The sequence below is a fragment of the Vulpes vulpes genome, chromosome 16, assembly GCF_048418805.1.
Source record: "Vulpes vulpes isolate BD-2025 chromosome 16, VulVul3, whole genome shotgun sequence".
In the NCBI taxonomy this organism is placed as follows: domain Eukaryota; kingdom Metazoa; phylum Chordata; class Mammalia; order Carnivora; family Canidae; genus Vulpes; species Vulpes vulpes.
Window position 1 is genome coordinate 94,320,554 of NC_132795.1, and position 12,014 is coordinate 94,332,567.

The 12,014-nt window shown below is 43.2% G+C and overlaps 1 protein-coding gene across 4 annotated transcripts in view; it reads left to right on the forward strand.

Moving 5' to 3' along the window:
* MEIS1 (Meis homeobox 1) overlaps positions 1–12,014 on the forward strand; it is a 137,506-nt gene that overhangs the window by 9,296 nt on the left and 116,196 nt on the right. For all 4 annotated transcript variants that reach the window (XM_072741273.1, XM_072741272.1, XM_072741270.1 and 1 more), the window contains one exon: positions 874–1,020. In XM_072741273.1, the coding sequence (XP_072597374.1) occupies positions 874–1,020 (147 nt within the window). The remainder of the gene's footprint in view (positions 1–873; positions 1,021–12,014) is intronic.

Sequence of the window (12,014 nt, forward strand, 5' to 3'; positions counted from 1 at the left end):
ATTTCTCGAATCTGAGAATCCTGCACACACCCCACCTTCACACTCAAGAAAGGGTGTGGGATAACATGATTTTGCTAGCTGTTCTATAAATCTCAGCAATAAAAACTTAATGCATTGTAATTCAAACTAACATTAAATTGCAAGCACACTGGGGTTTCTTGTGAGTTTTTGCATGTCAGGGATGCCCTAGGCCTGTAAGAGACCGCTCCACTGACACCTAAATATTTTGAAGCATTCTTTTTTCCTTTTATTTTTTTTAAATACAGTTTGATCCCTTTTTTTTTTTCTTTTGTGGCTGTAGGTGTTTTTCATATCATGAGTACCGGCAAGTTGATTTTCTCCTATTTTTTAAAAAACTATCCTAAAATATGCTTCTTAAGTGTAGAATCCCTAATTACAAATATTATAGGGACCTGGGCTGTCAGACAGATATTCTGTGCCACCACAGTACAGGTCCCTGTGAAAATGTGAATTATAGGCATACATCTATATTCACATTTTCCCTTAGACTCATTGGAAAAGAACTTATGATAAAGTAAGTGGATGAAATTAAATAGTTTACCTTAAATGTCACCCACGCGGGTCACCTCTCTAATGGCCACAGCCCTGGGAGCAGATGAATTTAACACGGGTGTTGAATATGTTGTAGCCTGTGAATCATCTTGTCACTGTCAATTTTCTGGGATATCTCTATTTTGCAAGAAAAGAAAGTTATTCCTAATTCTGGATGCGTCTGGGGGTCTCTGGAGGACAATTGCTCTGTGTTTCCCTATTTGGAAGTTTGGATCTCACAAGGGGGGTGGTTTGCACTTGTCAATGTCATTTATGCACTCCTGATTATATTTCCATTTTTTTATTTCTGTCATAATGTAGGTACACGAATTATGTGACAATTTCTGCCACCGGTATATTAGCTGTTTGAAAGGGAAAATGCCTATCGATTTGGTGATAGACGATAGAGAAGGAGGATCAAAATCAGACAGTGAAGATATAACAAGATCAGCAAATCTAACCGACCAGGTATGCGCTTTTCAATTTCAACGTCCCTAGGAAAAAAAAAAAAATCTGTATGCATATTGCTTGCTGGGTCACTACCACCTCCTTTTATTATTTGCATATGATTAAGTCCCTTTTAGATACATTTCCATCGAAATGAAAATTTTTGAATAATGTGGCTATTATTGCTTCATTAAGGCTGGCTCTGGGATTCGACCTGGAGAGATGAGCTTGTAAAAGCTTTGCCTGCAAACTTGACCTGTTTCTTGTCGCTTTTAATTTTTGTCTTTATTTTATTTACCCTCTATAATAATGGGAGTGTTAACTGCCAGTGACCGCCTCTGATTGTAGGGCTTTGTTCTGGAGCATTTTTTCCCCCTTCTATTTCGAAGAAAAGAAAAGTGTAGGGTCTGCTTATTTCTTATTTTATTAGGAATAAACCCAAGATAGGTGGTCTAAGAGAGACAGCGAGGGTTTGAAATCTAGCAAATGCTGGCTATTTTCTCCCTGTCTATACGGTTCATTAGCCTGTCTTGTCAGTTTTCCTCGGCCGAACGCTTCTAGACCTCACTGAACATTGCTTTGTGCAGTGCTCGCTGCAAGCTCGCCCATTTTATTGTACTTAATAGAAAAAATAAGACCAGGCCGAGGTTATAAAAACAGATAAATATGGACGTTTCTCCTCCTCCTTGCCACTCATCCTCCAGCTGGTACGTGCACTGGGCCCTCTGGGTTGGCAGCTTTTGGAAGTGTCAGCGTCAGGGGCACCCCGGCGACTCCCTTGGTGTGGCGGTGGGGGACCTCGCGCCGCCTTGGCTCTCAACTGCCGGCCTTTGCTCGCTTCGCCCCCTCCTCTCTGGTCCTCCCTCCAGGCCCTTCTTCCGCTGCGTTGCTAAGTGGGGACGACTTTTACTTGGAGTTGCTGGGGGGATTTCTCTCCCTCTCTCACCCTAACACCGCTGTTTGCTCCCAGTCTCTCTCCCTCCCTCCTTCCCTCCCTCCCTCCCTTTCTCTCTCTCTCTCTCTCTCTCTCCCTCCCCTGTCGCTGCGTCTCTGGATTGGCCCAAAGAAGTTGCAAAAATGCAATGAAAGTGAAAACCTGAGGAGCGGGTGAGAGGAACCGGGCTCAGGACAGCTCTCCGCAGCGAATTGCTGCAAGGCGAATAGAGACTTGGGTTGCGGGTCTCTCTGGCCTCCCCCTACAGGAGCGAAGGCCTAGGGTTGTTTCTCTTTCTGACTCGGCACGTGAGTTCCGTCTTGGGGGGAGAGATCAGCCTGCCTTTGTTAAGCCAGAAGACAGCCAGGCCGGCAGAGTTTTCCTTTGCAAGCCCTGCCCTGATCACTGTTGGCTGGCGGCTGTCTTGTGGAGGGCTCGCAGGAGGGCCCGGCTCCTGGGTCTTGGTGTCATCCTAAAAGTTTTCTTGTCTCAACATCACCCTCTTAAAATAAATTCCCAGCTTGGATTTCTCTCGGTAATCCCGCGACAGAGGCCGAATCCTTCCTTTCCCCCAGAGCGGTGGGAGGCAGGCAGAGCTGAGCTTTAAAAACACCAGCGCGCTGGTTCTTTGCTATGATTTGGCAAGTTGCAAACTTTCGGCAGTGTAGACGGGTGCACGGGCCGGGCGGTCGGCGCAGCCCCTGTGTCGCCCGGCTGAGGTGGGAAAGCTGCGGGCTGCCCGGCCCCGGCCCCGGCCCCGGCCCTGCGGGCTGCCGGCCTCCCTCCCGCCCGGCTCACCCGCCAGCCCTCGCCCCGGAGCTGTTCAATGCAGATTCCGCCGAGGAACCCTCGGGTAGCTGCTGTTGAATAAAAATTGTAATCCAACAAGCCTAACTAGAAAATGGGATTCTAAGAGCTCCGGAGTGCTGGGTACATAAAGCTATTTGAGCAAATTACAAGAATCGCTTAGGGGCACGAATGAAATCAACACTTTAATTGCCTCCAAAATGAAGATTTATACCCCATTTTCTCAACGAATCATTATTTTATTAAAGTCAAAGATAAAGGACCAAAGCTATGGGTTTTATTTGGGGAGGGGGGCGGGCGACACACACATACACACAAAACTGATATGACGCCCGTTGAGTTTTCCGTCTGCTCCTGCGGGGAAACTTTGGTCGCCACCTTACTCTGAGCTGGGCAGGCTGGTAGGCAACTGCGTGGATGGAAATTCGCATCCGGCCCTCCTCCGCCCCCTGCAAAGGGAGAGGTGCCCGGCCCGCCCCACGGCCAGCTGGTGGGCTTCGCAGCTCCGGCCGAGCTCGTGGCGCTGTAGGCCCGGGCTCGTGGGCGCCTCGCGTGACCCCTGCAGCCCGCTGGGGCTCGGTCGGGAGGGCCCCAACCCCAAGGTCGTCCTTCCCGATGGCGCGATTCCCGGGAGCCAGGAGCCCGCGGGCCTGGCCTCTCTCTGTACCTGGGAGCGCAGAGCGCGGGGAACCCAGCCCCGACCCGGAGAGGGGTCCCCTGCTCTGGGAGGGGCGTGGGGGAGCACAGAGAGGCCCGGCAACCAGGACCTCCCGCTGGGCACCAGTTTGCAGGTCCCTGGGGGGGCGCTGGACCCCCCCCCCCCCAAAGCTCGGGGCCTGGCCACCTGTCTGCGAATGCGGCCCGGCCAGTTTGCACCCCTGCAGAGGGTGCGCTCCGGGACTGGATGCTTCAGGTGTGGTGCGAGCGCTGGTCCTCGTTAGCTCATTAACCCCGCTGTCTCTGGGGCCTGCTGGCGGCACGGTGTATTTTATTTTACTTTTATCCTGGGAGGGCGCGAAGGCTGCCACCGGCGCTGGGACCTAGGATCCACGACTTTGATACCCGCCGGTTTCCCGGAGGGCTAAGTCGGCGGATACCCATGTGGCCTTGTAGTGATGCTTGCTTTTCTTTTCTGTTCCTTTCCTTTTTTAAAAAAATTTTTTTATCAGATTAAGACACCAGTAGAAGGCGTAATCTCGTTTATCCCCTACCTCGGTGTCCCCCTCCACTCCCTGACCCCGAGGAGCCAGGCCTGAGTCCCCTCCCGGGCGCCCTCTCCCGACCGCCTGGCTCCCAGCTCGGCCCGCACGCTTGTGATGCCCGGACAGCGGGGGACAGCAAGGGCCTGGGGTGGGGGGGACCCGGGCCTGGGCTGGGGCTGGGGCTGGGTGCGCCCTGGGAGCCTAGCGGAGAGGAGCATGGGTGCCAGGCGTCGAGGCAAGGGTTGGGCCGGCTGTCAGTGCGGGAAGGAAGCGGGGACGCCTGTTGGGGGGACTCAGGGTGCCGCTGGGGGCGTCAGGAGGGGTTAGGCGGCCAAGGGCCTGGCCGCCCAGGCGTTAGACTTTAGGTCGAGCTCCCAGGAGGAGCGGGGAATGGAGTCTTCCTCCCCAGGGCCCTATGCTGTTTGCCACTCCTTGAATCTAAGCATTTTCCACCCCAAGAACCGGTCCGGAGACTGGGGAGACAGGGGTGAAGAGTCTCGGGGGCCCCTAGGCTGCCAAGGAGGTGGGCACGCCTGCTGGGGGGAGTGCACAGACTAGCTGGGCCTGTGCTCGGGCTTCCCACAAGCAGCGGGAGGCAAAAGAAATGGTCCCCTTGGATTACAATTTTTATTCAACAGCAGCTCTCCGGGGGGTCCTCAGCTGAATCTGCATTTAACAGCTCTTGGGCGAGGGCTGACGGGCTGCACAGGGCGCCCTGTTGCATGTTAATCCAGATTTGTGCCTGACATCTGGGGAGAGTAATGTGGCTCAAGGAGATGGAACCAGAAAGCCACGCACGCCAGGCAGGTTAAATGCCAAGTGCTGCTAAACTCCCAGGGGAGGAGGATCGGCCTCCGGGGCTGCGCGGCCCAGGCTGGAGAGCGCCAGGCCCGGGGCCTCGGGGATCCGGGGCAGCCTTGGGCCAGTGAGCTTCGGTTCCCAAGTGGGCTACGAAAACCCTGGTGGCGATTGTTTTATCTTAGATGTTGTTTCTAAAGCATCTTTTGAGTTAAAAATTCTGAAAACTGAACTTGGACTTGACTGAAAACGCCCCCTCCCTGCAAAGTGGGGTAGGGATGCATCCAAGGGAGATTTAAGTTTTCTCTTTTGGGGAGGTGTCATGGTAAGGAACAGGGATGAGAGAGAGGGCAAGGGACAGCCTAGCGTCCTTGATGAATTGAATCTGCTGCTTCAGAAAAAAAATAGATGAGGCCATTGGATATTTACTAATACTAGAAATGCAGGCAATTTGTTTTCATCCAATAAGAAAACTGGCCACAAACAGCAAGAGACAGGAAGAGGGTCCCTTTGTCAGGTAGTTTGTTTCTAAATGCTTACACATGGACACATCTTATTTAAATTGTAAATACTTCACAGGGTCCCAATTAATGCCTTTGTCTTGGAAACTCTCAGTCCACCTCCTGACATCGATGGGGGTCTTAGATTCATCTGACTTTACTTTTTGGTTGTTGTAATGGGTCATGTGTTGTACTCTTAATTCCTTTTCTTTTCTTTTTTTTTTTTTTTTTTGAAATATGTGAAGGGAAATTATGGCAAGATTCTCTTTAATGATTAAATAATAAGGTGTTGACTGCTTGTCACTACATTGGCTAATTGGGGACGTTCATTCTAGGCCCTTATGGCTTAGTATCCTTGGAATTAAAACTTAGTTGTTTACCAGGTGTGTTTTTATTGTTGCTTTCTGATGGGCTTTGGAAATTCTTAATTCCAGGATAGTTAACATACAGTGTTATATTAGTTTCAGGTGTATGATACAGTGGTTCAACGGTTCCGTACATTACTCAGCGTGCATCAAGGTAAATGTGCGCTTAATCTGATTGGCTTTTAGCGTGTTATCTGTGTGTGAATTTCAGAGTAGGGACGTATTGATTCCTAATAGGGGCACTTAAAGAACATGTTAGGAAAAGCAAGAGAGGGGTATATGCAGATGGGGTGTGATCAATTACGTTGTTAAATGTCTGTAAATCTAAATGCTAATAGTACAAAAGTTATTCCCTTTTGGTGGTGCGTCTCTGTCTGTCTGTCTGTCTCTCAAGTGGAAGTCACTAGTGCAAGTTCCATGGTTAATGGGAAGGGATGATGCTAATGCTGCTTTGTAGAAGTAAAGCCGTAACAGTAACTATTGTTCAGTGATTTAACTAGCTCTGCAGCAATAGGTCACTCAAATAGCAATTCCTCTCCCACCAGAATGACTCCATTGCTCATGATTTGGAAATATATGGAGTGGTTGTGTGCACTGTTGCTATCGGTCCTAACTTAGAGACTTTTATTAGGAAACGTGGAGAAGCTTACATAGTAGAGGAAGAAGAGTAGGAGAAGGAAGAAAAAATGGATTAACATATGGGCACTGCTTTCCAAAAAGTAACAGATATCATGCTGTAATTGCCCAACTTTGAAAATAAACACATTTTAAATCATTATATTTTCAAACCCTTGCATGTTTAAATGTTAAAATGTTTGTCATGGTCCGAAAGATTTAAAACACAGCTGTTGCTGGGTGAGGGAAAGAAAATTATGCGGAAAAAAAAAAAAAAACCCTCCTTATTCTTAAAAACAAAGACTATTTGTGGCCCCACAGTAGAAACAGGCTTATTAAGGTCAAGCAGATGGGCTAAAATATTGCCACGAGACCTACTGCAGTAAAACTAGCATCCCTTCCCTCGCAGGTAGACGGGGAGAAACCGTGAAGAACACATAACAAGTTTTATTAAGACACTTGTCATAAATGAAAATATTGTCAACATGACTTCAAATGAAGTATTTTTGTATTGGCGATGTTATGCCTTCCATTGCAATAACAATATTTTCTTATGAAACGTAAATATGTCAAACAAATGTGAAATGCTTAAGTTTTAATAAATGATCATTTAATCATCAAACACAACCCAAGTATGTATACAGAAACTTTTAAAGGAAAGTCGGCGTGCTGCCAAATTCCTATAGAGACTAGCAGGGGAATGATCAAAAAATGAACAGAAAATAAGACTTCCTGTAAGAAGGTCTATAATTCAACATTATTTGACTCCACTGTCAGGGAAATAGTTGAAGGATAGTAAACTGATACCATTCTCATTCATTTTTGTTACACAGTCTTAAATGTTTGCAGTTGTAGCATTTTACATGGCCTTTTTCAGATTATGATATCTGTCATATTTGTATCAAAGTATTACTTGCATTTATATTATAATCGAAACAATTTTTTTGGTCATTCCTCCTGAGTGCAAAAATTTAATTCGGTATTTAAAAATTACATCAAGTATTCTGTTACAGATAAAGAAATAAAAGTAAAATACACGTGACTCTGTATTTGATAGCTGTACAGATGTCAGACTCACAGGTTTTCAAAATCCCAAGTAAAACAACACTGCTGTAAATCACGTAGGGCTTGGTGTTCTTACTCAGCAGGACCCATCAGGATATAATAAAGTTAGAGTCTGGAACACAAAATACAGTCTTCCAAATTTGAATTTTAATACTAATTCCAAAATTGGACTTTTGGAATCCGGTAAGAATTTGAATATTTTGTTATCCTTAATATTTGTGAATAAACCTTGCATGTGTAAAATCAGTTTGGGAAAATTCAAGCAGATAAGTGTGTGTGTATGTAGTGTAAAAATATCCTTCATTGAAAGTGCCATGATTTCAGGGGTATAGGAATTTGCCACAGCTTTTTCGAGTCTTAAACAGCCTCTTCAGGAAGTATACCTATGTTGGGCAAATTGCTGTATTTCCCACACTTGCAAATTTGACATTTTAATAAATGGTGCAAAGAATGCCGTGTGAAATAAGCAAGAATATAGTCATTTAAAAATTTGTCACTAGAATCCAATTTCAATCAATTTAATGCATTCATGTGTGCAGAATTAAAGCAATTGGCAACACTTTACTAGACTCTCTCTGAACACTTTCCCCCCCCCAAAATAGCATTTCTTAATCTAAGAAATATATTCTTATTAAGGGAGAACACAAGAGTGCAAATCTTCTGAACTTGTTTTATATTCCTGGACTTCTTGGTTAAGAATTCCTAAAATTGTCTACAGCATACATTAAAAGTTTATTCTCTGATGGAAAAAAAGCTTAATTCTACATTTATTGAATTATATACCTATTGTTCCTTGGCATCATGAATATATACAGTTAAATGCAAGTTATAGCCTGAACTAAGTGATTAACTCTCTTCAAGATATGAAATAATCCTGCTATGACTTTTCCATGGCATATGCACCACTGTGTATGCCATAAACTAATGGAGGATAAATAAATTGTGGAAATAAATTCTATATTATTTATAATCCTCAAAAACACATTTCTATAATTGATTCTCCCGTTGGTACTTTTCGTGACTCTATTTACAAGCAACGGGATTTATAATCATGAGATAAAGAACCTTTATCTCATGTGGGAAACGTCACGGTTCTTTAAAAAACCTAAATGAAATCATAGTTTACCTCAGAAAGGAAGGGCTGTTACTATTAATAAGTTTACTAAGTAGTACTCTGAAAATCGCCGTGACTTTTTATGAGTTTACCAAGCTTAAGCAACAGTTTTAGTCTCCCTACTTTTTTTTTTTTTCATTTTGACACGATACAGAGTCCTACATTTTACAATGGATTTCAACATACGTTATTTTGACTCATTTAGAAGATTGTGGTAGGTAGGTAATTAACATTTTGAGCGACGTTAGAATGATTCCCGGACAACACATGACTTGGGATTAATCGTTACTGATGAATTCTCATTTCTCTAGCTTTTTCCCTTATACTTTACCAACACCACGTGGTTGCCTGTTTATTATTAGTTTTTAAAAATCTTGGTTGGTGGATATTATTTAGCAAAGGAGGGCTCTGGTTCTTTCTTCCTAATCACTTCTTTCCCACCGTTTGGTAAGATCGCCTAGGCCTGAGATTTGAACTTGAACTAGCTTGCTGGGTCTCATTTCCCTATTTGAGCACCTTGTGGGCTATTACCCACACGTGGGTTTATTTTCCTGCAAAGATGAAAAATGTTACTCACTTTAGAACAGGAACGAGTAGAGAACCAAAGTCATCAAATACTCCCAGCCTGTGCTTTACAATTAGGAGAAAAACTGAAAACTGTTGTTCTTGTTTGCCTTCCCTAGGGCTCTGAATACTTGATATAAAGATTCATATCAGCCCTTTTGTGTTCTTCCTCTTAAGGCCTAAATGTTTATTTTCAGTGACTGTATTCTTAACGGATAGTCCATATTTGTTCCCAGACCTCCATGATTTGCATTTTATTCTGCATTTGCATTCACATTATGTCCCACAGAAACTCTTTCAAGTGAAGTGAGTTTATGACTATTATGAAACTGTGGAAAATGAAGTTTATAATGAAATCGACACAGTCATCAAAAGGGACAATGAAGGGAGCAATTTGATGCAAACCCAGAGTTTTCTTATGCCATCCCAACTTGTGAAAGGCTTATCTCTCTTTCTTAAAAAAATATTAGAAGCTGAATGAATAAGAAGTTCTCCGACAATAAAACTCCTCCTAATGTCTCCATAACTATTTGGATGTGTTCTCGAACATTAACTTAATTTGATAGACAAGCTATAATTAACTGTGACCTATAGTGTTTTCTGTTATTCAGAGACTATTCCTTAGCGATTTGAAAACTTAATTTCCAACTAAATGGTGTACAATGTCTGACGTTCTAAAGGCCTACTTATACCATTTACAAGAAGTGGAAATAGTTCGTGTGTCTCTGGGGCTTCAAAGGGAGACTCTTTGAGGGTGGGGACTCACAATTTTTACAATGTAAAATCCTAGCAAACTAGTGCAGGTGGGCTTTGGGGGTGGGGGGGATTTTTTTTTTTTTTTTTTAAGTAGCCTTCCTTTGTATTCACTGCAATGTTACAAGTTATTTACAGGGAAGAAAAAAAAAAAAACCAAAACAAAACAAACCACTGTGTTTCTTGAGACAAAAACTCATACATGACATTTTAAGTCTGGTTATTTTATTGACCATGAAAACCAGTCGTGTAGGGAGAGAATTAAAAATTGCGGCAAATAGGTAGGATGCCGTGATCAGAATAGAAACGTTAGTGGTAAAATTAAATTGGGTATTTTGGGTTTAGTTGTAGCATTGACTTGAAAGTTCCCGCCAGATCTGAAATTGTTTTAAAACCCCTGCTTCAGAATATGTTAGTGTGAGAACTTTGTGATAATTCCCCCATGAACATTACTTTCATTTGAAATTGCTCATTCATAAGAGACTCCGTCTCATGAGTAGCCACCCTGCCCTTCACTCTTGAACAGTTCAGATAAGCGTATTATTTATTTACAGTCTATCATATCCATTATTTATGGGAAATATGCTATAAGTGTACAGAGCATATGGAATTTATCTTTGAGAGATATAGGTGGTATCTCCACCCAAAGTGGCATAACCCTAAGTAGATAATAGGGTTGCCCTCGGTGTGCAGATAAGGATCATCTCTTAGAGCATCATTACGTGTTTGCATGTCATAATTCCAGATGCAAATGCATTTTTCCATTTTCATTTTAATTGTCAGAGTTTCCTTGGCTCTAGCTTCTGCCGAAGAGAATCAGGAGTTTTACATTCTGAATTGGTCTTGGTGATAAATTCATATGTTTGAGGACAAAAAAAAAAAAGATACTGAGCAGCAGATACATTAACCCCTTCATTTCTTTCAGTGTGCTTCTTTGTCCCTTAACGTGTTTACAATTTTTTTTTGAAGAATTTTGTCCATGAAATTTTAACACTACTTGTGGACTTGGTGGCTTGGCCTATTGTTTCGCCACATTTGGGGATTTTGTAAGCTGTGTGCAATAACAGAATCAACAAGAAAAATCTCAGACTCATTGTGTCCTGCACTTCCTTGCGGAGAATAATAGAGACATCTAGACTGCGCTTGTTCTATGCATATCAAGTGTATTGTTGGTGTTCAAGTATTTTTTATTCTGATAATTATTCAAAGCCAGTAACAATCTGCATTTGAGCGAGTATAAACATTTTTATTCTGGAATTTGGAATTTGCAGCAACTCAATTTTATTTTCCAAATTACCCTGCCATTTCAATTAGGTGCATTGTTCTTCACTCTTCTGTTTCGACATTCTGAAGGTTTGCTTGCCACCCTAATAGTGAGTTGTTTGAGTGTTTAATATTTATTGAGGGCATGTAAAGAATGTGCCAATAGAAAAAGAGGAGAATAAAACATTAAGAAATCAATTATGAGGCTTTTCTTCACTTGTAGTATACTTCTAATACTCTACATACTCGATAACTGCTAAAATAGTATGAACAGCCTCAGAATAATAGCCTTGGATATGGCTGAAGAATGGCATTCTGATGAACTGGAATCCCTTAAAAAGTGAACCAACAGCAAAACGCGGGCTCCTGCTTCTTGAATCCACAACCACCTTGGTTGATCTCTCAGTTAAGAGACTCGAAAGAGAGAGAACTTGGCCATTCTAAGAATCAGAATTGTAAATGAAATATCAAAATGCCTTGAGAAAGGCCTTTCTGAGGATTTTACTAAAGATAAATACTGCAGGAAGGGGAGAGAGCGAGAGCGAGAGCTCAAGGATTCAAAAATCCTTGAAGAATGACAGATACTTTGAAAACACAATTTGGTTGAAAATATAAAAAGCTGGAAGTGCTTCTGAAAAAAAAACCACAGGGAAATCAGAGAATACCCTCTAGCTAATAGTTAGTGGAGATCAGCGGTAAATATAAATTTCCGTGATTCTTTTGTTCAACGTATAATGCTATGAGGTAGTAGGAAGAAAACAAGAGTACACCTTGGCTGAGTGTTTGTTTGGTTTGTTTTGTTTTTTCTTTTTTCCTTCTCACATCAAAACTGTGGATTCTCTGATTTGAGAGTTTAGAAGTAGAAGAGATTTCCGGAACACTTGAGAAAGAGCAATTAAGCGTGCTGATGGTAACTTTTAGCCACACCGCGTTCTCAGGCAGGGAGTGTTTCAATAAAATATATGTAACTTAGAGCCAGCTCTCTGGTGTTTGAATCTAGGCTTTGCTGGGAGGATAAGGCCCTGCTGCTGCTGC